Source organism: Hyaena hyaena, unplaced genomic scaffold, assembly GCF_003009895.1.
Source record: "Hyaena hyaena isolate Hyena2069 unplaced genomic scaffold, ASM300989v1 scaffold_10, whole genome shotgun sequence".
Classification (NCBI taxonomy): Eukaryota; Metazoa; Chordata; class Mammalia; order Carnivora; family Hyaenidae; genus Hyaena; species Hyaena hyaena.
The window spans coordinates 6343314-6369485 of record NW_024080642.1 but is presented as its reverse complement, the minus strand read 5'-3'; the positions used below and the strand labels follow the sequence as shown (position 1 = coordinate 6369485).

Below are 26172 nucleotides of genomic sequence, written 5' to 3'. Positions count from 1 at the left end.
CACCAGCTCAGACTCTGGATTGAGTTAACAACAAAATGGACAGAAACTCTTTTTCTCCTTCAGCAGTCAGACTTCAAGGCAACTTCAGCCCTGGGAACTCGGCCAGCTCTGGGGAAGAGAAAGAATCAAAGGCCTCTGAACAGTAAAAAAAAAAAAAAAAAAAAAAAAAAAAAATTTAGAACAGAGTTCAGTTTGGAGCCCAAGCTGTGGCCTTACTGCAAATAAAGAACGATGGTTTGGTAAAACTTGTTTATCTCCATCAGCCCCGGGGACAACAGGCCACAGATTCTGACCGTCAGCTGTCGGGGTTGGGGGGTGTGCGGCTGGCCTGCTAACAAGTGCATTAGGGGGATGGCAGCCGTCCTAGGGACCCAGGGCCATTTTGTCTGGGGACAAAGAGGTCTTGTTTCTCTAGTCCAGCAACATTGACAAGGCACTTACATGTTGTGCCGTGGCTGGCGGGAGGTGGAGGGTCGGTCCGGGCAGCCCCCTCCCCGTCAAATTAGCAGTGTTGGGCATAAGCGCGAGCTTCCCTCCGGGAGCTGGGCCTTGGGGTGGGCCTGGTACCCTAGGGTCATGGTCCATTTGTACTTCGTGTCCTCCCCTGCTGATCTTGCACTCCGAGACCGGTAGCTCTTCTGTGCCCCCTCTGATCCTGGGGAGTGGGAATAACCAGAAAAAGTGGGCAGGTCAGGGCATTTTCTGCCCTTACCATGAACGACGCAACGTTTAAAGTGTGTGCCGTACATTATTTCACGTAATCCTGTTGTTATCTCCAGGAGACAGAGTCTCAGAGAGGTTAAACGGTTTGCCTAAGGTCACACAGCCAGCTCGTGCCAGAGCTGAGAAGAGAACACAGCTTTGTCTAACTCCAGGCCCTGGGCTTTCTGCCTGGAACTCCCCAGTCTCTTCAGCCAGTTGGTGGCAGGTTCTGCTGCCTGGGGTTTCCATGCAGGCCTCGCCTGCTCAGGGCAGCCGTGTGCCCGGCCCGGGATTGACCTCGCATTCTCTTTCACACCCCCCCCACCCCCCCCCGCCGGGGCTGCACTGACAGCAGAAAGCAGAATGCTTTCATTTCTCTTTCCCCAGATACCAGCTCTGACACCTCCAATTTCTACTGCGATCATAGTGTTTTCTGAGTCAAGCAGAGTATAAGGAAAATCATGCTTTCCCTGGAATAATTTATCATCTTGTTATTTCCATTAGCAGACTCTGTTTGAGCCTATTCCGTGCTGAGCTGTTTGAACTCCCAGCTTGGAAATCCCTGGGCTGAGCGGGAAATGCTGCTCCCCACTTCAGGAGTGGAAGAGAGAGGGGTTCTGCCATCAGCTGGGGGGCAGGGCTGCGGATAAAAACCAGGCCAGGAAGCTGGGGGCGTTCTTCCCGATCCATAGGCTCGTGTGCAGAGTCCCACAGGGCCCTGCTGGGCTGATGGCTGGGGTGGCAGAGGCCTGCTGGGATCCACAGCTCGGGGGCCCAAGGAAGGCGAAGCCACTGGCAGGAACGGGGATGGTTCCAGAGCAGGTGACCCAGGCCCTGGACCATAGCACGGAGTGAGGCTGCTTGAAGCTGCTGACTTCAGCAGACATGAGCACACAGCTTGCTCAGCCACTTGCTGGCTGTGTTATCTTGTGTAAGTCACTTGAGCTCCCCCAGCCTCAGTTTCCTCGTCTATGAAGTGGGAGGAATAATGTCTTCCTCTCGGTGCTGTGAGGACTAACGGAGGGGAGCTGTGTGAAGGGCTGTGCCCCGCGTCAGCTTCTGCGGAGACGGGCTCTTCCCAGTTTGCCTGGAAACTGCTGGCTTTGGCACTTTCATCCTGCGTCCTGGGAAACCCCTTAGCTGTGGGGAGACTGGGGCGCAGAGGTCACACCTCTACAGTCCTCACATCCAGGACAGGAGCCCTCGGGGTCAGTCCACTTCGGGGCCTTAGCCTTTGCTGGTTCCTGCCAAACCCCGAGCATCAGTGTCATTTTGTCTCTGAGGTCTTGCTTTGGCCGTGTTGACTCCCTGTTGTGGGGCCAACTTACGTTTCGATATTCAGGATTCTGAACCACAGAGATTCAGATGTGAAATCCAGGCCCTTCTTCACCCAAATCCGTCTCCTTAAGCGTCTGGGCGTGCAGGCGACTCTGGGGACGTTCAGGGTGGGGTGAGGAGTGGCTTCTATCACTGCAGCACCAACAGCATCGAACGGAACACGGCACACTATGGTTCAGCTGCCCCTGTGGGGTCATGGGGCTGTGTGGGGGGCAGGGGGACCTGCACCCAGGCATCCCCCCATCTTCCCCCCCTCTGGTTTCAGACTCTGACCTCTCTCCCTACTCTAAATACTTGTTTGCTTCTCCTTCTTTTTGATATTTATTTTCGAGAGAGAGAGACAGAGAGACAGAGAGAGACAGAGAGCACGTACAGGCAGGGGAGGGGCAGAGAGAGAGGGAGACACAGAATCCGAAGCAGGTTCCAGGCTCTGAGCTGTCAGCACAGAGCCTGACGCGGGGCTCGAACTCACGACCTGTAAGATATGACCTGGGCCGGAGTCGGCCGCTTCACAGACTGAGCCAGCCAGGCACTCTAATGCCCATTCACTTCTGATACCTCTTTTGTGGCCTTGGTCCCCTGGTGAAGTGCGTTCTTGGGATCATCCGCCATCAGCCTTTAAAAGTATTTTCCGGAACCCAGGCAGTTTCTTCCAAAGAGGAACTGTGGGGCCGACCGTTCAGATAGTAGCAGCTGTGCCTCACGGGGGACTGTGTTGACTCATCTGTGTAGACTTGGAAAGCCCTAAGCGTTGGGAAAGGCCACGTTTGGGATCTGTTCCATCCCTGTCTCTATCCCTCCCTCCATCCACCCCGCCGCCCACTCATCCACCTGCCCCGCTACCCGCCCCGCAGTATTTCCTGACAGCTCCCGGCTGTACCGACCTGCGCGGTGGGCGGGCTCCGGGGAACCCAGCCCCCCACCCCTCGCCTGGAAGCAGAGCCCCGGCAGTGGGCCCCGGCCCTGGCCCTGGTCCGAGCAGAGGGGTGGGGGGACGGCAGTCAGGAAGCAGGGAGGGAGCGAGGGAGAGCCTTCATTAGTCAGCTGCTCAGCAGGTCCGGTCAGACTTAAAATGTCCCCCAAGACTGTGTGCTGAGACGCGGGGGGGAGGGGCGAGTACGCTGAGTTACTTCTCCAGTAATCGGCACTGAAGAAGCTGCAGACACCCTGGGGTGGCCTCGCACTCGCCTGCCTGGGGGACGGCGGAGGGGCAGCTAGTTGGGGCCTCCGGGCTCTCCCCGCCCACGGGCCCGCCTCCTCACCCCCCACCCTCCGCCTCCGGGGAGCTGAGGGGACAGCGCTCTCCTTGGCTTTGTCCCGGCAGCCTGGGGGCGGGGCCGGTGCGGGCAGGTCAGAAGCCCCGCGGTCTGCAGAGCCTCGCGCCTGTTGCTGGGGAACAGCATCGAGGCCCTTCTCTGAGGGGAACAGCCTTGCCAGGGGCTCTGCCGCTGCCCGCCTGGCAGGCAAGGCCAGTGCTGGGTTTTCCTATGGTCTCATCCCTCTCCCGGGCCCAAGAGGCTTTGGTGGCACTTTGGATGAGTGATTTGAAACAACTGGTCACACAGTTTGTAAACAGTAATCTGGCCGTGTGCACTAACGTGTGCGCGCGCGCGCACGCTCCCGATGTTTGGTGTCTGTCTTCCCTGGTAAGGGTTTCTGGCTGGTACCTGGGGCACCTCTCCCTCGGCTGGGCCTGGTAGCCTTATGCCGGAGGCTTCTCCTTCCTCCCCAGGGGCAGAGTGCGTGCGTGGGCAGCCTGGGGTGGGCCATCCAGATAGGTCACCTGCCAGCGGTGCCTGCCTCCTCCCTGCTGTGGAACCAAGCCGAGAGAACAGGTCAGAGGGGAGTCCTAATGTTGGCAGTAAGAGCGGGCATGGGTCCCAAACTCCCCCCCCCCGCCGTTAATTTCCTATGCCAGAGGGGAGTCCTAATGTTGGCAGTAAGAGCGGGCATGGGTCCCAAACTCCCCCCCCCCCGTTAATTTCCTATGCCCCTACCCCACCCCAGGGAGCTCTGGGAGCACAGTTAGAAAACTCTCTATTTAGGGGCGCCTGGGTGGCTCAGTTGGTTAAACATCTGACTTCAGCTCAGGTCATGATCTGGCCCTTAGTGAGTTCGAGTCCTACGTTGGGCTCTGTGCGGACAGCTCAGAGCCTGGAACCTGCTTTGGATTCTGTGTCTCCCTCTCTTTATCTGCCCCTCCCCCACCCACGCTCTGTCTGTCAAAAATGAATAAACGTTAAAAAAAAAAAAACCCAACTATTTCAGTTCTCCCATCTTGTAGACAGGGAATGATAAAGGCAGAAGGCTGGCAGCAGGGACAGGATGAAGACCTGTGTCCCACTTTCCCAGTCAGGGGCTCTGGCCTCCAGCCCAGGTGGAGAGTCTAAGGATTCACTTCATCAAGCCTTGACTGAGGGTCTGGCTCTACTTATAGTCTGCACCCAGAAAGAAGAGCCAGGCCAGTCAGGACCAGCTACATAATTTGCAGGGCCCAGTGCAGAATGAGAATGTGGGGGGCACCTGAATGGCTCGGTCGGTTACCCATCCCACTTTGGCTCAGGTCATGGTCTCACGGTTTGTGATTTCGAGCCCTGTGTCTCTCTCTCAATGTTTATTTATTTTCGAGACAGACAGAGAACACAAGCAGGGGAGGGCAGAGAGAGAGAGATAGAGAGGGAGACACAGAATCTGAAGCAGACTCCAGGCTCTGAGCTGTCAGCACAGAGCCTGACGTGGGGCTTGAGCCCACAAACAGTGAGATCAGACCTGAGCTGAAGTCAGACGCTTAACCGACTGAGCTACACAGGAGCTCCAGCTTCTTACCCTTTTGTATATCCTTGTATACCTCCTCTGTGCTCATGTTCCAATCGGGGCTGGCTGGCCTTGGCCTCTAGCCACATAGCCACTGCCATTGTCCTAGGGACTCTCTTTGCCCCCTTCCCGTGCTGGCTCTCCAGTTTCCCGTGTCCCCCATATCCTGCTTTTCTCCCTCGTTTGGTTGGAGCACATTCTCTAGCAGCTGCCTGAGAAAGAATGTATGGGAGGTCAGTTTTTCCAAACTCACAATGTCTGAAAATATCTTTATTCTACTGTCATTGAGATGTGGCTGGGTACAAATCTAGATTAGAAACCATTTCTGGGGGGCTTCGTGGGCTCTGTTGGTCAAACATCCAACTCCTGATTCCGGCTCAGGTCATGCTCTCACAGTTCTGAGATTGAGCCCTGAGTCGGGCTCTGCGCTGACAGTGGGGAGCCTGCTTAGGATTCTCTCTCCATCTCCCTCTGCCCCTCCCCTGCTCATGTGCATGCGCTCCCTCTCAAAATAAAGAAACAAACATTAAAAGAAACCATTTCCTATCCGAACTCAGAAGACGTTGCTTCAAAATCTGCTTTGAGAATTTCAATGCCATTTAAAATTCCTGATCCTTGGTATGTGACTTTTTTCTTTTCCCTCTTTGGAAGGTTTGAGGACATTTTTAAATTTAGGATTTTTAATCCTGGTGTCTTGAAACTTAGTGATAAAAAGGCTTGCTATAGTTCCTTAAATTGTTTTATTTTGAAAGATTTCAGGTGTATAAAAACAATGCAAATATAATATATAATGAAATATTATGATTAAATATTGCACCCCCATCTATTCATCAGGGATATTAAAATATTATCAGTAGGGGCACCTGGCTGGCTCAGTCAGTTAACTGACTCTTGATTTTGGTTCAGATCATGCTCTTATAGTTGATGAGATCGAGCCCTGTGTTGGGCTCTGCACTGACAGTGTGGAGCCTGCTTGGGATTCTCTCTCTCTCTCTCTCTCTCTCTCTCTCTCTCTCTGCCATTTCCCCCGTTCACGCTCTCACTCTCTCAAAACAAATAAATTTAAAAAAATTACCAATATGTTGAAACCCTTGCTTAATTGGCCCCTTCTTGAGATGTACCTTGAGATCTGTTGTTTATCCTTCCTGCGCATTTCTTTATTCTTTGGCTGCATAAAATATATGTTAATATATGTCATTTCCCCATGTTTTACAGTCTATATATAGATGGTGTCATAACGTACACATCTTCCTGCCATCTGTCTCTTCGCTGAGGTTGTTGGGGAGAGTCATCTGTGCCGAGTGCGGCTTTCACTACTGCACGAGATGCCATTAACGCTGCTGTATCCGTTTCTCTATCTATCCGTCTGTTGATGTTATTTGGGTCGCTTCCAGTTTTCGGTTGATAAAAAGGTACAGCTCTAAACACTCTGTACACATGTCCTGGAGCCCACTCGGGAGAGTTTCTGTTATGGAAAGGGTTCTCCGTTCTGCGAGCACCTTGGAGTCACGTGGGGAAGGTTCCAAAAGCCTGATGTCAAGGCTGTGCCCCAAATTGATGAAACCGGAATCTCCCGGGGTGACATGCTGGTAAGACTCCCCAGGTAATCCCTAGTGGCGATGGCACCGCCCCGGGCCAGTGCTACTCAGAGTGGTCCTCCAGCCAGGAGTCTGTTCGACGTACACTCTCAGGCCCTCACCCAGGCCGGGTGAGGGAGACCCCGTTTCTGCAAGCCCTGAGGGGGTGGATGTAATTTCTTCAATAGTTTTCTCCCCTTTACTTTGCTTCTTGGTTTGAAATTCCTATCTGTTGGAAGTTGGACCTTCCACACAGATCTTACCCTTGGGTTGTCCAATGTTCTTGACTTTTCCCCTGTGCTTTTACATCTCTTCTTTGTGTTTTACTTCCTGGGAGATTTTTCTCTCATGTTCCGTCCCTTATAGTGCATTTTTAAATTACTAAATAATTTTTTTAAATGTATATTTATTTTTGAGAGAGAGAGAGACAGAGAGTGAGCAGGGAAGGGGCAGAGAGAGAGGGAGACACAAAACCTGAAGCAGGCTCCAGGCTCGAGCTGTTAGCACAGAGCCCAACGCGGGGCTGGAACCCACGGACCATGAGATCATGACCTGAGCTGAAGTCGGATGCTCAACCGACTGAGCTACTCTGCCTCCCTCACCTCCATCCCCCCACCCTGAGCTACAGCTCAGGTCATGATCTCGCGGTCCGTGGGTTCCAGCCCCGCATTGGGCTCTGTGCTGACAGCTCAGAGGCTGGAGCCTGCTTCAGGTTTTGTGTCTCCCTCTCTCTTTGTCCTTCCTCCACTCACACACATACATACTCTCTCTCTCAGAAATAAAAATAAAAATTTTTTAAAAAATTTAAAGAAAGTTTGTACAACTCATTTTGATTGTGTGTATACTTAATTTTTTTTTAAAAACATCGATGGCCTTGTTTTCCCATTCAACGTGAGGTCTGTGAGCTCTCCTAATACACACAGATCTAGCGCATTCCCCTTACTGTGGCTGGGGAGTGCTCCAGTGATCAGCATACCATGTTCCTTTCCATCTATTTCTCGATTGATGCATCTCAGAAACATAAGCGACTGTGCTCTTTCAATCAACACACTGGCTCCATGCAAATTCTAATCTTTATTGAATTCGGAAGTATAACTTGTCACAGGGAAACAGTCTTTTCACGTCTGCCAGTGGCAAGGGCCAAAAAGCTACTGGTGGGGGCCTGAGCGCCCAGAGGGAAGGTGCTTCTAGAACCAGGTGTGGGGGCCAGTGGGAAAGTGGCAGGAAGCACGAGAGATGCAGACACCAAGACACACACACACACACACACACACACACACACACACACACACACACTTTCACTCAATCTCTGTCTTCAGGGAAGGGTTTTCCAGAAGCAGCGGCTCACACTCTGTATTACTGATTTTTCATGGCAAACTGAACCTACTGAAGAGAAGTGAATTAAAGGCTTAGGGGAGCCTTGCACCCCAGCTGGGGACTCGGCTGAAGGCTGCTCTTCCATGAGTGAATTCAGATTCCGCCAGAACCCTTCCCAGCTCCACCAGCCGGGGAGAGGCTGAGCAAGACCTGGGGAGGCCAGCCGGGGGGTTCCAGGAAACCGAAGCAAGAGGCAGGTTTCAACCCACAGCTCCCGGGCAGCCTCGAACGAAGGGAGGACGTTTGCTCCCAATTTCCAGAGTCAAAGGCAGAGGGAGGATAGGCATCTCTCTCGTCCCACACTCTCCGGACCCACCGTTCATCTCTAGGGGCCAAGCTCAGCTCTGAAGGGCAATGTTCAGGGTTGGGTTCTTCTTCCATTAATATAAATATGGAAAAAGCCCAGCCTCGCGCCCTCCCAAACTGCAGTGCATGTGGGAAGGCCCCGTCAGGTGGGCCTGAAGGCCCCTGCAGCCCAGCCCAAGACAAGAGCAAACTTGAAATGAACATGGAGGTAGGCCGGGGGAGGGCACAGGCAAAGGACAATAAATAAAGGTCACAGGTGAGCGGAATGGCTGGGGGACGGAGGTGGGGGGGGCGGTGAGGAGGGCTCCCAGGACAGAAGGGTGCGGAAAGGCACTGAGTGAGGGGGGAAGCAGATCCAGCCCCACAAACTCTGGTTTGTCGAGTCAGAGGTCATGTCCAACAGGGCTGGCCAGCTGAGGGCTCCAAGACTGGTCAGGAAGGAGCCGGGAGGGGTCTGGGGACCCTTCCAGCCTCCTCTCGCTCTCAGACTCTTCCACTGGAAAATCTGCTCCATGCGCCAATCATGCCTTAGCCAGGGCAGACAGAGGAGCCTTTGGAGGCCATGTCAGCAGTGGGGACTCGCCCAGGTGTGCCTTTTGCCTTTAGGGGAGAGGGAAAAAAAGGTCACTATAGGGTTAGTGGAGGCAGAGTCCCTCCCCAGTGACAGCTTGGTCTTTGGGATGAAATGGAGGGGACCGCAGGGAAGGCAGGCTCCTTGCTGGAGTTGCCTCATGCCTGAAGCAGCTTCCTTTCCCAATACTAAACAGGGATCTTCCAGGGAGGATGGGGGGGCTAGTGCCCTGGCCAGGGCTCTGCTCCGTTTCATTGCATCATTGCTGCGAAATCATCTACTCCCTGTGCTTTGGGGGGGTCTGTCGATACCCAGGGTGATCAACACAGGTGATCTTAGATGCCAGGAAGAGCAAATGGGCAGGGGCATATAAACTTCCCTGTCGGGGGTGCCTGGGTGGTTCAGTTGATTGAGCGTCCGACTTCAACTTGGTTCGTGAGTTCAAGCCCCACATTGGGCTCACAGCTGTCCGCGCAGAGCCCACATCTGATCCTCTGTCCCCTTCTCCCTGTTCCTCCCTCACTTGTGCTCTCTCAAAAATAAATTTTAAAGAATTAAAATAACCCCCCAAACTTCCCTGTAGACCAGTCCTCTTCAAGTTGTTTTATTAGCCCTGGATGCTCTCGATGCTCTGGGCCACACGCCTCCCCCACTGCTAGGTATTTGCTGAAGATCTACTTAGGGCAGGCACTGCACACGACACTGCATTTCACCCTCCCTGCCACCCCTTAGGAACACAGGGGGTCTCCACTGCAGCAGTAATGGAATTGGGCACAAAGAGATCAAATGTTAGGTTGAGTCACACGATTGCCAATATCTGGCTCTCTTTCATCTATAAAAATGCAATTTCATATGGTTGAATTGTATGATCTGTCCAAGTTCACGTGTCTGTGAGTGGCAGGGCTGATTCCAAACTATCCTCTATGGAGGATTCCAGGAGGCTAGAAGGATGGAGAGGGTCCACTCCACTGCCACGGCCACGGGGCCTCCCTCTCCATGAGACCCGCCCATTCACGGCCTCTTATGTGCCCTGCCCTGTAGCTTCCTGGCACCATCAAGGCAGGAGAAAGGGGAGGGGGGAGACAGGGAGTGGGGGGAGCCCCCACGGGGTTTCTTGGAGGGTGGCTGGTGGCACACATGGGCTCCCACACCCGGCATGCAGACTCCCACACAGAGCTGCCCGCGGACCGCAGGGGATGTCAGCTGTGGCGCTGAGCCACACGCACTGTAGGCCCAGGGCTGCCAGGTCCAGCTGGGCTTTCTTCTTTCCCTTTTTTTTTTTTTTTTTTAAAGATTTTACTTAAAAACATTTTTTTTTAATGTTTCTTTCTTTTTGAGAGAGACAGAGTGTGAGTGGGGGAGGGGCAGAGAGAGGGAGACACAGACTCTGAAGCAGGCTCCAGGCTCTGAGCTGTCAGCACAGAAGCCCCATGTGAGGCTCGAACCCACGAACCATTGAGACCATGACCTGAGCTGCAGTCGGATGCTTCACCGACTGAGCCACCCAGGTGCCCCAAGATTTTATTTTTTAAGTAATCTTTACATCCAATGTGGGGCTTGAACTTACAACCCTAAGATAGAGTCACATGTCCCACTGACTGGGCCAGCCAGCGACCCTGGGTGGGAGGCAGAACTGAGGACCCTTACCACGCCCACCCCACTGCATGACGATCCCTGTAGCCAGGCAGGGACAGTGGGCACAGCAAGGTGGAGCATAGGTTCTTACCCTTGGTTTCCACACCTGTCAAACGGGGGTAATAAGTCTCCCGCCTACGACTCCAGTCAAATGTGAGGGGTTCTTAGGGGCGCCCGGGTGGCTCAGTCGGTTGAGCATCAATCAGCCTCTTGATTTCCACTCAGGTTTGTGGGATCGAGCCCACACTCAGCGTGGACCCTCCTTAAGATTCTCTTTCCCTCTGCCCCTCCCTGGCTTTTGTGCAAAAGAAAAAAAAAAGAATGCAAGGGGACCTTACGGGTGCGAGGGCAGGTTGGGCTCTAAGCCACCAGCTCCAGGGTCCTGAATTCTCCCTCTGATTTAGGTGTGGGCTGGTTTGGGTGAGTTGATTCGGCTTCCTCAGCCACATGCTAGGTTTCTGGAGGTCAAGGACTGACTGCCCAGGCTGGGTACACAATTGGGCTCTGTGAGGACTGGGGTGCCTAGCACACAGTAGGTGCTCTTGAAACGGGAGCTGCTAAGGCCACTGTGGAGATGGGGAAAGGCTCTGAAAGCTTACACGCTGACCAGTGGACAGGGACACCCGTTGTTACGATTACTGAGAAGGGACGGGGTGGTTGTTGTTATTTTGGGTCCCTCTCCTATTCATCGCAGGCAAGGGGGGGGTTCACCCCTGTTCCCCCGGTGCCTGGCACGGTGCTCAGGAAACACAGGATTACACACATCATGTAGCACTCTGCAGCGTGGGCCAGTTGAGGGAGGGAGGAGGGCCGCGGCGGAGCCGAAGGGAGGGGGTCAGCAGGAGCGGCTTGGTACTCACCGGGGCTCTTGGGGTCTGGCCAGGGCGGGGTGCCCGGCTGCGGGTCTGCAGAACTGGTCCCGGTCTCGCTGGCCAGGCTGCTCTGGCTCTCTGACAGGTGGCTGGACAGGGGGGCGGGCCTCATCCTGGGGGACTCCGAGCTGCCACCTGTAAGAGACCACGAGTGGGCTCTTTGGACCTTGAACTGAGACAGGGATGGTGTGAGCCTGACAAGCAGCTGATCTTCTCGTCGGAAAACGTGATGGGTATTTATGGGATCGACTGCCCAGGGCCCCTCACTTGCCGCCTACACGTGGTCAGCACGCTCTGGTGTGACCCCACCTTCTGGCCAATGCTGATTGGTCCAGGATACATAAAGGCCACCGCATGGGCCCTTGGGTCAGTTCAGTGAGGAAAACTGGCGACAAGGGGGAGTTCTTCCTGACTTTGTAGAATGAGGAGGGGGAAGGGCGTCTATCTCTGTTAACCCAATGCGGTTATTTTTTTTAAGTTCATTGATCTATGTCAGTAACCTCTACACCCAATGTGGGGCTTGAACTCATGACCTGGAGATCAAGAATTGCATGGTCTACTGACTGAGCAAGCCAGGCACCCTGTACCCTACCCCGCCATGGGGTGATTAATGGCTGCCTTTGTTAACTAATGAATCTTCCCTCATATATGGCTGTGATCCTTGCCAGGGCGAGAGCGCAGAGGTGGGGTCTGTACTACCTCATTCCATTTCCTCCTACCTCCCAGCCTCACCTGGCCACAGCTGAGAGCTGCTATGAGGTGGGGTTCAAGAGCTATGTGTGTGTGAAGTGGGGAGTGGGGGAGTGAACATCATGGCCGGCAGGTAAGTTTCCTTTACACTTTTTAAAGATGGAGTCTTTAGGCCAAGGGGCCTAAGAGACCATACCGTCCAGCGGCAGGTGTCGTCTCCGTGCTGCCTACTGATACTGACGGCTTGGACACCTGTGGCGAGAGGGTTCTGAGGCCGTGTCAGGCTCTGTGGGAAGAGTATCTTGATCCACTAGTAATGTCTGCCACGGGCCCAGGTGTGGGAGTATAAGTGCATGTGCCAGGCCCCTGATCTAGCCCGAGCTGCAGTCCCCACCGGGAGTTCCTTCCGTATCAGCCCCGGGAGATCCCCCAGCTTGGCCCCAGGACAGCACCCGGAGGCGTGTCATTCCAGTTTGGGGCACTTACTATAAAGCTCTTTGCTTGTGCACTAAAACCAGCCTTCCTGAACGTCTTTCAAACATCCCACTTCTAACCTCTGGAGTAACTCTGAATGACGTTGGTCCTGGGAAGGCCCTTCATGTGCTTAAACGAAAGAAAAAACTGCCCGAGGCCTTCTCTGCACCAGCCTCAAGGCCCCTTAATTCTCTTTTACATGACAAGGTCACAGAGGAGAGCTCAGAGACATTAAACTCTGAAGAAACTTTGGGGACCATCTGCTAAATAGATGAAACAGAGGGGGCACCTGGATGACTCCATCGGTTAAGAGACAGGCTCCTGATTTCGGGTCAGGTCTTGAAATCTCACGGTTTGTGAGTTCGAGCCCCGCATCGGGCTCTGCACTAACAGTTTAGAGCCTGGTGGGATTTTCTCTCTCTCTCTGCCCCTCCCCCATACTCTTTTTCTCTCAGAATAAATAAACTTAAAAAAAATAAAAAAAAAGAAACAGAACCCCAAAAGGGTTCTGTTTTGGCCCCCACTGTAGTTTCAGGGCAGAGCTGAGCCCAAGGAACTTTGTACCTGATTTTCACAGCCATCGTCACTCACGAGGCACAGTCTCACCTCGGGAATGCTTGCAGTGATCGTCCTCCTTCCCCGCCCCTGCACACACCTGGGGCTCTTTTCCCTGCTGCCCTGCAGGGGTGCTAACACTTCGGCTCGGCCATCCCAGCGCCAGGCCCATGTCTCCTCCCTGATCTAGAACAGCCGCGTATACACCTTCTGGGGAGCCACAACCCGAGGAAGCAGCAAAGCCACCTGCACGTGGGGCTTCGGAAACGAGCGGTGCGCTTGCTATGCTTACCTGATTCCCCTCGGGGCTTGTCACCTTTGGGGTCCTGCACACCGGTCGGAAGGAGTCTGTCCTCCAGGCTGGAGGAGCTGAGATCTGAGTCACTGTCGCTGTCGCTGGAAACCACTGGAAAGAACAGACACCAGCACTATTACTGCTACCGGTCACTACCGGTAGGCACACGGGTCGGGGGGGCCAGGGCAGGCCTCCCCTCTGCCAGGACGGAGCGGCAGAGACCCTCAGCCGGTCCTTGTGTCTGGGGCACAGGAACGAAGGCCTGGGGACGGGGACAGCGGGGCGATCCTGTCGGCCGAAGAGGGGAGTCCTGGTGTGAGAGGCTGTGACTCGGGTCCAGTGCGGCCAGTACCTGCCCCGGTGGCAGACTCAGAAGCCCCCGGCCATGGTAGGAGCCGACGGCCTCCTCTGGTACAGGCACAGCCCCTCTGAGGATGCACTTGGCAATGCTGAGGTGTGAGGCCATGCGGTTTGACCCTGTAACCAGGCAAAGCATCTCTGCTTGTAAGGGAGTCGCCAGTCCTTGCTGACCCTCCTGACGCCTTCCCCCGCTACCTTTACGTACGCTACCACGCTGAAGCTCACAGCGACCCGCCAGGGGGGGTTCTCTTCGTTCCACACGTGAGGAAAGCGGGGCACCGGCCCAGGGCAGCAGTGGGAGAGCTGGGCTTCGTCCCCTGGCAGGCTGGTTTCACACCCGCTGTTTGTAACCACTCTGATTTTACTGGAAGAAATGAACTAACTGGGAGTCGGCAGGCCTCGGCTCCCATCCCACTTCATCCAGTAATTCGCAGTGGGGCCCTGTGAGCGCAGGAGAGCCAGGCTGATGGGACTGGAGTCCCAGGAGACGGGAGCAGAAGGAGCTCTCATGGCGGACACCCACTGTGGTAGAAATCTTTTCTGGACTAAATGGGGCCATACTTGGAGGTTAATCAACAGTAGCAGTCACAATCCAGAATATTTTCATAGGGTAAGATTCTATTTTAATTTTTTTAAGGTTAATTTTGAGAGTGTGCACGTATGCACACAGGATAGAAGGAGAGGAGAGAGCGAGAATCCCAAGAGGGCTCCATGCTGCCAGCGCAGAGCCTGATGCAGGGCTCGATCCCACGAAGCGCGAGATTGTGACCTGAGTTGAAATCAAGAGTCAGACGCTTCAGCGATGAGCCACCCAGGTGCCCCTCTATTTTAAAAGTATAGAAATGTACGTCCATTCACCACGTTTGATGTAGGGCTTGGGTGCTTCTTTGAGATCGGGCCCCCACGGTCTTCCACGTCTCGGCTGCATCCATGTTGCACTGGGATCCCTGGGCTTCTTTATACCGGAGCTTAAAGACACTGCCAGAGCAGGAGTGCAGAGCCCTTCTCTGTTTTTCCCATTTCTTTCTCCTGCCTTTTACAGTCGCCCTGCCCACACCTGATTCAATAGCTTTTTTAAGCAAGTAGCTTCCATCAAGACTTTTAAAACCAAGTCCTGGTTTTAATGAAATGACTGTCTTTCCTGGCTCTTTCCATCAGTTAATGTAACATTTAATTATATGCTCTCATTCTAATGCCAAGTACAAGAGCACAGAAAGGTTTGGGATCCAGGTAAGTAGCTCTCACGGGTGACTGACTCCGTGGATGGGGTAAGAGTCAGTGTGCCTTGGGGGCGCCTGGGTGGCTCAGTCGGTTAAGCGTCCGACTTTGGCTCAGGTCATGATCACGCCGTCAAGAGTTTGAGCCCCGCGTCGGGCTCTGTGCTGACAGCTCAGAGCCTGGATCCTGTTTCAGGTTCTGTGTCTCCCTCTCTCTGGCCCTCCTCCCACCCTCCCAAAAGAAATAAACATTAAAGAGACAGTGTGCTTTGCCGCCGAGAACAAGACACCTGGTTCCGGAGGGAGGGTCAGAGGGGCTGGGCGCCCTCAGCCCGGCACCATGCCAGGTGCCTAGACAGCCTTATCTGCCAATCAGCCCCATGCCGTTGGGGCTTGTCTGGTGGGAGACAGGATTGGAAATAGAATCAGTCTATGCCAGGGGCGCCTGGGTGGCTCAGTCGGTTGGGTGGCCGACTTCGGCTCAGGTCATGATCTCACGGTTCGTGGGTTTGAGCCCCGCATCGGGCTCTGTGCTGACAGCCCAGAGCCTGTTTCAGATCCTGTGTCTCCCTCTCTCTCTGTCCCTCCCGTGCTCATGCTCTGTCTCTCTCTGTCTCAAAAATAAATAAATTAAAAAAAAAAAAAAAGAAAGAAAAAAAATCAGTCTGTGCCAACGGTGGCTCATAGGTTTCATCTGATCAGCTGGGCCCCTTGAGCAGCTTGCAGAGAAGGATCCTGAGAACGCATTAACAGCCTGCAGGAAGATGAGTCTGGTCCAGGAGGGAAATCCACAGTGGCCAGGAGCAGCAGTGACACGACCTATGCCACCTAGTTTCTAGCCAGATCTAGGGTCTTCTGGAAAGCCTTTGTGCCTTCAGCCTGGGTCACCTTTTGGCAAAGGGAGCCACAGGTCACAGCATTAGGCAACCAGAGCAACGGAGCTGGCCAACCATAATCAAGAGGTTCTCAACCCTGCGGCTTTCATAGCAGAGGGTCTGGTACGCTGTTCGTGCTTCCGGAAGCCCTGATGGCTTCTTGGCTCTTCTCTTTCCCTCATCCCCACATTCTGCCAGTTTCACCTCCTAAATGGCTCTCCAGTCAGTGGCCTCCTCGCTTTGGGTCACGGCCCCTGCCCAGCTCGGAGCCTTAGGGTCTCGGTCTGGTCTCCCTCAATAGCTTCCCACCTGGGCCCCTCCTGTGGGCACCTCCCTCTGCACCGAGGGGACTGCCCCTGCTAACACACAGGTCCCAGCTTCCCGCTCTCTAGAAGTGCCCTGCGTCCACAAGCCCATGCTCCTCATCTTCGCCTACTTCTCTAGCGTCATCCTGCACATCTGCCTCTTACCTAGGCTTCTCCACACCACTCAGGGCTCCTACCAAACTGCCAGCTGGTACCTCCTGCAGTGTCTCACTTCTTGCTGCCCGGAATGCCCTGCCCATGGCTCTTCTCCTGGCTCCTTTCTGTTTATTTAATAATCTCCACACCCAATGTGGGGCTTGAACTCACAACCCTGAGATCAAGAGTCACATGCTCTACTGACTGAGCCAGGCTGGCACCCCTCTCCTGGCTCCTTTTGGACGCTGTCTCCTCCAATCACCCGCGCCTGGCTGGCTGAATGCCTGATGCAGTTTGGTACAGCCACTCTCGGCTTTCAGTGTGCGTGTGTCTTTCCCTCAGCGGACCCCCAGGCTTCTGGAGGGCAGGGGCCAAAGTGCACCCCTGCCTGAAGCTGGTAAGCTCCTCCTGCACAGCCGACCCACGTGGGTGGGGCGAGCATGACGTCAGCGTGGCGGTTCCCGGCTTTTCCTTCCTCTATCTGCTCAAGGAGTTTGCCTTTTCTGCTCTCTTCCTCTTTGCCTTCCAGAAAGAGTTCTGCTTTGGCTTTCTGGGCTCTTGTCATGTAGAATCAAGAGGAGCTGGGAACGCAGAGGGGCTATGGTCCACATACCTCTTCATACGATATGAGAAATGCAACAGGCTAATTGACTTCGCAAATGCTTTGCAGGTCCTGGACTGGGTTTCTCTGATCATGACTCCACTGACTGAACCTCATGGGCATTGGTTTTATAAGCATTTTACGTATTTTTGACTCAGTCAGTGACTGACTAAACACCAAGCCTGTGGGTCCCCAGACAGAGAGTAGGAGGTGGGCAGGAAGCAGCTGGCACCCCCTTTGTCTCCCTGTTGCCCCAGGGCAGCTGCAAAGGAATGTGGGAGGATTCTGCACCCCCAGACAGGGGGTTTGGCAGCCCCTTCAGCAGAGAGGAAGTCCCTGAGGGGAGCGGGGACTGATCTCCACACTGGCTTCCCCAAGTCTCTGGCAGAGATGCTTGTGGGTAATCTCATTCTTTGACCTGGAATGCTCCATCTCCCTGATGTTTCATATGCACAATCGTCATAATTCTCGGGCCAGCAGGGAGGGGGCAAGGGGCTGGGGCAGTGGGGTCTGGGGGATATGTGGCTCCCCCCCTCTTGAAACAGTGTCTTGATCCTTCAGAGCCAATGTACAGAGAGAGACAGAGCGTGAGCAGGGGAGGAGCGGAGAGAGAGAGATACAGAATCCGAGCAGGCTCCAGGCTCTGAGCTGCCAGCACAGAGCCTGATGCAGGGCTTGAACTCACGGACCGCGAGATCACATATGGTGGTGAGCTCTTTATCCCACTTCTTAACCCTCTTCTCTGGCCTGTAACCTGTCATACATGCACAGTGTTGGGTCACATGGGTCTCAGAGTGAGCCTGAACTGCAAGAAGGCTACGCCGTGGTATATTTGTGGGGGAGGGGTATGTCTTGTCCACAGCGTCCAAACCTTGGAGGCAGAGTTCAGGAGGCACCGCACTGTGCAGTTCCCATGTGCCAGTGCTGTGCAAGCTTTAGAAAAAACTAAATGCTTCCTGAGTTAGTCCGTTGACTTGTTCTCTGTCTCTTTTTACAGACGCCCGAGGCCCACAGCCATGGAGATGGGGGGACAGTTCCAGATGACAACTGAGCTCACAGAGGTGTCACAGAGCAGAGAACCGGCCAGCAGACGAGATTGCTTCCCTTAGGCCGCGTCTCCCTTGGTTCGCGCATCTTTGCTCGTGCATCTGGGACTGGGAGCCGGGGCCAGGCCTAAGCTTAGAGGTTTTTGCAGCGCGAACCCAATCCCATTCTAATCCACTGAAATGAACTCTGCTTGAAAGAAAGAAACTAAAAGAAGCCAGCAGTGTCCATGCCTGTCAGCAGGAAAGAAACACACCAAGCAGACACTGCTGAGAATGTCCCTGGACAGGGTCCAACGCAAACGCCATTTGCCCAAATATGCCTCTGGCAGCAAGGGATGAAGTTTTTCTTCTTCTTCCCCCTCCGACTGTCACCATAAAACCCAAACCTTGGCTAATTTGCCATTCGATTGCCGCTGCCGCCCTTCTCACAGCATCGCAGCTGTGATCGTAAATCTTCCAGGTCTATTAACAACGCTTTTAGGCTCATAAATCTTTGGGCCCTTGCTCTTCCATCCTCAACAAAACAGTGTGTCTGAAGGCTGATTTTTTCCCTTCGAATTCCCCAAAGACAGTCTAGGATGGCTTGGCGCTGACTGCTTGTATGCAGCCCACGCCTGGTGTTTCAGATTGAAGATGGGAAAACACCAGAGACAAGACTGTCCCCCTAGTCTCCCAAGGAGGAGGAGTCACCAAATGGATTCACCTGGGCTCTGCCAGAAGGTGGGGAGGAGGGAGGGCCTCCCCCGCCACCGTGGCCTCAGACCCTGGACCACTTGTTTGGGGAGCTGGCATCCCTGAGATTTTCCCATCATGCCCCAGCAGGGCTGCCCCAGCGCCAGCCATGCCCACTTCTCTGGGGAGAGGCCAGCTTTTTTTTTTTTTTTTTTTCCCCTGGCTCACTCTTAGATGGATTTGCAATATGACTGTCACCATGGAAACTTAAGAGTTTGGGCACACGAAGGTGGGGGGAAGTCTTCCCTTTTGGAAAGTCTTTCCTGACTGCCTCAGAGGACATGTGTGGCAGCTGTGGTCCAGTGAAGCCACCGTGCCTGGGATGGCTCAGGGGACAGGTGGGACGCTGGCCACTTGACCTCCCCACACTGCACTGGGGTTTGGGGGCCCCAGATTCTGGGCTTCTCTCTGCCGCCACCTTTCCCTGTGACCGTGGGCATCTCTGAGGGCTGCATCACACACAGAGACCAGCCTGGACAGCTGCTCGGTCTGAATCAACTTCAGGTCAGCTCTGTATCATCAGGGGAGAGGCCCCAGGGTCCCTCTCTGGTTGAGAGGTGGGGAGATGTGACCTCTGGGCCACAACAGCCGCCTGCCTGGCACAAGGACAGCCCGTGAGCTTGGGAGGCACTTGTGAGCTGCTGCTCTACTTGGAGGCTCTCAAAGTCCCCAGAAACTACGGGGAATTAGAGAGGAAGAGAGATATTTTCAGCAAACATTCTGCCAAGGCAAAGCAGATGGTGGAAAATTTTGCCTACTAAAAACACAATAATTTTTTTTAATGTAAAGGAAAGATGCGAAGGCCCTGGGGAACGCAAAGACATCCCCAATTAGCCTTACCCAGCCTACCGGGCTGCAGAGGGTGGTCACAGACCTGTCCCCACGGGGACGGGCGAGGGCTGCCTCACCCGTAAACAGCGCCAGGCCTGCAGCCTGAAATCCCACCGAGATGCCCCCGCGTCTGGGCCCCTGCTTGGTGGCAGCAGGAGGAAGGTACGGGCAGGTGGGACGCATTCCTGATGGGCTCCGATGGGTTCTTTCCTGCATTGTGAGCATTAGCAAGGTAATACAGACAGCGTCTGGTACAGGGTAGGAGCTTTTTATTTGAGGGGGTCAATCTGAATTCATGGCCTCTGGAGTCACCATACTCGGTGCCCGGGCCACCATCACAGGGGTGGACTGGCCTCTTCCAAGGGGCTGAGATTCCTAGGTTGTGATGTACAGGACACTGAGGGCACTAGATGCCTTCGGGGGCCCTTTGCAGGCCGAGCTGGGATTTGAGCCCAGGCCTACCTACTGCTGAGATCTCTGCTCTTTCCTCCCCACCTGGCAGTCTAGCCTCGCCCTAAGGGCTCCGATCCCTCAGGATTCCTGCCCCCAGGCAGGCCGGTTCACCCCCTGTCTCCCCAACATGCCCGCTGCAATGTGAGAACTTCTAATTCACTCCCAACATCTAAGGTTGAGTTCTGGCCCTGCCTTGGACACTCCTAGGCAAGGACTTTCATCCCTCTGAACCCCAATCTTCCCATTTGTAAAACGGAGACAATAATAAGTCCCAATAAAATAAGATCAAGGAGAACAAAAGGCATGGCAAGTTTAAAGAGCTATACAGGCCCCTGGGTGGTTCGGTTGGTTGAGCGTCTGACTTTGGCTCAGGTCGTGATCTCACCAGTTTGTGAGTTTGAGCCCCACATTGGGCTCAGTGCTGTCAGTGCGGAGCCCTTTGTCGGGCTCCGCACTGACAGCTCAGAGCCTGAAGCCTGCTTCAGACTCTGTGTCTCCCTCTCTCTCTCACCCTCCCCCACTCGCTCTGTCTCTCTCTGTGTCTCAAAAAAAAAAAAAAAGCCATATAAGCCTATAAATATTTCTAAAAATTAGATTCCACTTCATTCTCCAGGAACTCATCTCAATTGTGCCTCTGCCGGAAAAGTCTCTCCAGCCGCGGGGAAGGAGATGGAAGACAGGCCCTTGCTTGCTGCCCCCACCACTGTTGGAGCGGCTCTTCCGGCCCCTCTCAGACACCACCTGGCATTGCATTTCTTGTCCTACAAACGCCTGCCTTGATTTCCCCAACTGTCTGGGGAAAACCCTGGAGAGCGGGGCCACGTCTTGATCCTCATCTGGCTCCTTCCCTCAGCCCCCAAACACTGAGCTCTGGGTCAAGCAGGCACCAGGTAAGTAGCTGAGCGCTTTCTGAAACCCCTTCCCCAGGAGCATACAGACAGCAGGATTGGTGGTCAGCAAGGTGGTGGCGACCCAGCTCTCCACAGGGACGCACGTTCCACCAAGCAGGCGCCTCCTCACAGCCTCCTCCCCCTTGAAGGAGGCTCAAGTGGGACAAGCCAGGCTGCTGGTGGCCTCAGCCTGAGCCAGGGACAGACCAATGAGGGGAGGAGCTGTCAGAGGCTGGCTGTCATGGGCGAGGGGTGAGCGGGCTCTGGCCGGGGGATGCCCTGTTCACACAGACTCTGTTTTTTCAAATCCAAGGTCAGGCCACAGGAAGAGGTTCTCCCTTTGTTTGGAAAGCTCTCTCTAGGACTCTGGAGGGTCAGAGCCTGGACAAGGAGAAAGGCAGCCGCAAGGCCGGGGAAGTCTGTCTTCATAGGAATGAATCCTGCAGTCAGAGAGGTGCAGAGGCTGCCTCCCTCCCTCCCGGACCCCAGAGTCAGGCGCTCTCGGCGACCTGACCACCCCGAGCTCCATGTCCTCATCTGTGAGGTGGGGATATCAGGAGACAACCTCAGAGGGCAGGGTGAGCGTGCGACACCCAGGGAGCCTTCCTTCCAGGCTGCTACCAGGGACATCAGCAGGGACAGCCCAGACCAGGCTGGGAATTGACCACTGGGGACCGGAGGGGTTCCTGTGCTTGTTTATTCATTCACCGCTGATTTTAATTAACTCCCTCCTTTGGACTCACAGACAGACAGGAGGCACTGGATAATAAGACAAATCCTCAAACCCATAGTGACGTGGTCGCCAGCACTGAAATGCCATAGTCCTGCCCTTGCTGGAGGAGCTCCAGATAGAACAGGAGATGGATGGATGGGAGATAAGGGCAGTTTCCTCCAGAGAGAACATGATACTCTCCAGGGGAGGCAGTGTTTGGGGAGAAGAGAAATCAGGGAGGGCATCTCAGAAGAAGTGGCATTTAGAAATGGGCACAACTTAGAAATGCTGGGCTCCAGGCTCAGGCGCCTAGGGAACGAGGTCTGGCCTGGGTGTGTTCCGCACTGTTTCTCTGTAGCAGGTTATGGCTGCTGACTTATGGCAGAGATGAAACAAAGTGAGTGCATATCTCCTGCCTTTCCTGGGATGCAAAATGCCACTACGTTCTGTCCCTGACCGCAGCTCTCTGTCTCCTTCTGTCTCTGTGGATCTCTGGGCCCTCGTCTTTTACTTTGTCTCTTTGTTCCTCCTTTCTGCTGATGTTTTAAAACAATCTCTGCCTTTGCCTCCCTGGTCTTTCCTTCCCTATCGTGTACGTCGTATGTGTCTTTGTGTTCTCGGTCTTCCTGGTATTTTCTCTCAGCCCCTCTTCCTGTTTTTGTCAGTTTCTCTCTCTCCAATCTCATCTCTCAGGGTCTCTGTCTGTCTCTGGGGCTGTATCTCTCTCTCTCTCTCTCCACCCCCCACCCCGACCCCCCCGCCAAGGCCTTTTAGTCCCATTATCTCACGCTCCAGCCTTCTTGGCTTCTGGGTTTGTCCTTCTGGGGCCCTCACCTGAGCAGAGGCTCAGGGCCATGGGGCCTGCACTCAGAGCCTGCGTGTGGGGGATGGGCGGCCAGGTCAACCTAGACCCCAGGGGGACCCAGAGTCACGTGAGGCAGGAGAGGCCTGGCCCCACTGTCCTGTATGGAGACTCGGGCAGACAGACTCTTCTAGCTTTGCTGCGACTCCCAGACCAGCAGTCAGGAATCAGCTCCGCCTGCCTGCGAGGCCGCCCTTGACCTATGATGGACAGGAGGCCCTGGGAGGGGGCTTCCGAACCGAGCGAAGCCACACCCCTGTCTCCTTGGGCTTTACTAGAGTCACACAGGGCAGGCGGGCCCCGGGTTACTCACCTCACCCAGGTCCCCAGAGGCTGAGAAATCTAGAGTGGGCAGAATTGAGGCGTAGGTTTTCACACGGTGAGACAGGTGAGCGGCTGGGGAGGGTGTGTGCCACCGCGCGAGGTGGAGCCGCGCGAGGTGGAGCCCAGCCCTGGCCTGGCATTTGGTGGCAGGAGCTCCGTGCACGACACTGGAACTGAAGCCAGAGGCCGGCTTGGGGTGGGGGTGGGGCTGGGCCCTGCTTTCCTATGTCAGCTATGATGGGGTGGGAGTGGGGGCTAGGAGTCCCCAGACCTCCCTTCCAGCTGGAATCACCCGATCAGCTGAGGCTTTGGGTAAATGAGAAGCGACAGCCATGGCCCTGACCTCTGCGGTGTGGCTAATGAGGGCCTTCTGCTCTTGGGAAATCAATCCCCAAGCCAATGAGGCAGGAGGGCTGCTGGGCCAAGAGTGAGGGGCAATGCCGCTCCCCGAAGCTTAGGGCTTCTGTTCTGGGGGTGCCCCGCCCCCACTCACCCACACGGGCATCGGACTAGTGTTTGGCTTCACCAAGGGCTCTGAAGGTCAAGATGAATTAGTATGCACGGGCTTCTCTGTCAAAACACAGCCACAGAAGAGGTGGCCAGGTCTCCACTTCCCCGGGAAAGGGCAGAGTTTCCGGAACGCTGAGGGGATCTTTCTGTCCACACCGAGATTATGATGCAAGTTATTTGACCTCTCCATGCCCTACTATAAAATGGGACAGCGGTCCAGCCGCCCACCCTGGCCCCCTGTTGTTCAAAGGAACACGTGGCGCCTGCATCGCCTGCAGTGAGCAAGCAGGCGATCACGCGGTTACAGCAGTTGCTGGTGTTATTTGGCCACTCCGTGCTGAGGCCCCAGGCACGCCTCTGTCACCTGTGCACACCTGCGGGCTGGCAGATGGTACCCAGGCCCTCTGAGCACGGAGGAACGGCAGCCACACGGGAAGCCCAGCGGCTGACTGGCTGCTGGGTGTCTGCCCTAGAGGGGCCCACATGGGCTCGGGCAACTCAGCACCATCCCTACTTCCGGCTCCTGCCTTCGGAAGAGGATGGCATTCAGTTCCCCAGATGGCCGGTGGGGGCCCCACACAGTACTGTCTATGATGCTTTCTGGTTTATTTGTTTCCTGGAGCCAAAAGCCGACCGGGCCCATGCAGACCCGAGTCAAGGATTTCCAGCTTCCGGTGAGGGGACCACAGTGCCCTTCTCAGGCGGTGAGAAGACGGCTTCTCCCACTCCCTCTCTAAACAGTCTTTCCCGGCTCGCGTGCGTGTGTGTTTGTGTGTGTGTGCACACACGTGCACGTGCGTGCAGGGGCAGGGCCAGCGCGGACACGAGGCTCACCACCTGCCACGCATTTCTCCATGAAGTTTCATCCCTGTGGATTCGGAACTGGAAGATACAAGCTGGAAGAGAATAGACTCTGCCCAGGCCCCCTCGTCTCTACGCCACTCACGGGGCAACCGGGGCCCAGAGAGGAAGATGGGCCAGCTTCCCTGGCCCCAGGAGCGGACATACGCAGATGTGACCCACTCAGGCTCTGCCTTCCACTGGCGAGCTGGAAGGGCCAGTGAGGTGAGCTGGATGTGATATTTACTTGGCTCTAGTTATGGTATTTCTGGCGACGTGTACTGATTTCCAGAGAGGTGCGCTCACTTTTCTCGCAGCAGATGTTCCTGTTGGCCTAAGTCCTATTCTCTCTCTTTTTATAGGGCTCTGGAAACAAGACCTAGTTCATTTTCTTCGTAATAGCCCTGTAAGGGAGATGATCGCAGCGTCGAGACAACAGAGAGGGCTGGGGACTGTGGCAAACCCGAGACCACGTGCCCAGTGTGAAGGGGAAGCTGCTACTTAGCCTGTCTGATTTTTCCAGGGAGGGGGCAGTACTGGCAGGCTTTCTGTTGTTCAAAAAAGAAGCCAGAATTCCATGCTCTTTTTTTTTTTTTTTTTAACTTTTGAGAGAGAGAGAGAGAGAGAGACAGAGAGACAGAGCGTGAGTGGAGGAGGGGCAGAGAGAGAGGGAGACACAGAATGGGAAGCAGGCCAGGCTCTGAGCTGTCAGCACAGAGCTAGACAGGGGGGCTCGAACTCACAAGCTGCGAGATCATGACTTGAGCTTAACTGACTGGGCCACCCAGGCGCCCCCCAACCCCCCATGTTCTTTTTCATGAGAATTCTCCACGTCTAAAAAAAGTTGTCAGTGAACATTAAGCAGGAAGCCCGATTGAGTCACTGCCCCACCAGTTTGCGACCTCTAACACCGGCGCATGTCCAACCCTCGGCGGACAGATGGTACCCCGTCTCCCCACACGGATGCCCTCCTGCCCTGCTGTCCTCTGCCTCCTCCAAGCCTCGGCCAGCCTGGCCCCCCCTGCACGTAACATGCATCCCAGCTGCTCTGAAGGCTGCAGGAAGTTCACGTACCACGTCCAGGCCAATGTGACAGAAATGGCAAGGCCAGGGTCTGCTGGGGAAACATCAGGAGGTGAGCGGGAGGTGGGAGAGGGCAGCTGAGCACTCTGAGGAGCTTCCAAAATGCTAATTTCTTAGGAATGGGAAAGGAGGAAGGTGGCATAGCAACAGCTGGCTCTGGGCAGTGAGCAATCCTGTATGAAAATAAAACATTTTACAATCCACAACCGTGTCTCATTAAGAATGAATGGATCTAGTGGTATAAATAGCACGCTGCGTTAAGAAGTCAGGAAACAGCATATGCGTTTGATGGAAAAACGGCTGCCACGGAACTGCTTATTAGCTCAGTCGGCTGCAGCCCCGCACGGACAAGACAGAGGTCTCTGGTTCAAAGCTTTGGTGGGCCATGTGGATTTCTCGACCTTGGGCCGTAGAATGTATCCCCATCTTCCCAGCCCTGGTCACAATATGGGGACAAACTCTGGACACACAGTAACAAGCCCACAGTGAGTTTCCTCCAGTTTCTAAAGCACAGTATCCTCTATAATACAGAGTATCCAATATACTCCACTAGAATATCCAGCCTCTGCTTGAATGCTCCCAGTGATGGGGAACTTGCTACCATGTCAGATACAAAACACCTAATTCTGTGGTTCCTGAGCTAGAGACTCAAATATTCCCCTGTTCTGTACCAGCTTTGCTTTGGGGGAACGCAGTCCTAACTAGCCATGCCGTCTATGATATCTGATGGGATACAGGCTAGATGCAAAAGGGACCGCCTGGGTAGGAATGAGTTGGGCCAATCACCTCCCCACTGAGTATGGCTGTGGGGCCCCGAGAGCGGGGCCAGGAGGAGGGCATGCAGGGGTGAGGTAGGGGATGCAGCTGACCCGAGAGTTCCCTGAGGAGAAGGGAACGCTGCCACACTCCTCCTGCGCACGGGTGGTGCAAGCCTCGTCTCCTTCCCTGCTTCTGGGAGACCTTCCCCGCAGCCTGGCAGCAACGCCTGTACACGAGCCGCCCTGGGTGGTCTCTCTTCCTGGCAACCCAAATCCCCTTGCCAAGTCTGAAAGGGGACAGCCAGTGTGCGTGGTGATCTGGGTACCAGTTTGCTCCGTACTGAACTCAGAGGGGAGGGGGATGGGCTGAGACTCAGCAGCCTCCTGGTGCAGCCTATAGGGGCCCCACCC

The 26172-nt window shown here is 54.8% G+C and overlaps 1 protein-coding gene across 2 annotated transcripts in view; it reads right to left on the bottom strand.

Moving 5' to 3' along the window:
- Positions 1-7486: 7486 nt before the first annotated feature.
- RPH3AL (rabphilin 3A like (without C2 domains)) overlaps positions 7487-26172 on the bottom strand; it is a 118160-nt gene continuing 99474 nt past the window's right edge. For both annotated transcript variants that reach the window (XM_039254092.1, XM_039254102.1), the window contains exons 7-9: positions 13204-13317; positions 11181-11327; positions 7487-8714 (exon numbers count right to left, since the gene is read on the bottom strand). In XM_039254092.1, the coding sequence (XP_039110023.1) occupies positions 8680-8714; positions 11181-11327; positions 13204-13317 (296 nt within the window). In that variant the 3' untranslated portion in view covers positions 7487-8679. The remainder of the gene's footprint in view (positions 8715-11180; positions 11328-13203; positions 13318-26172) is intronic.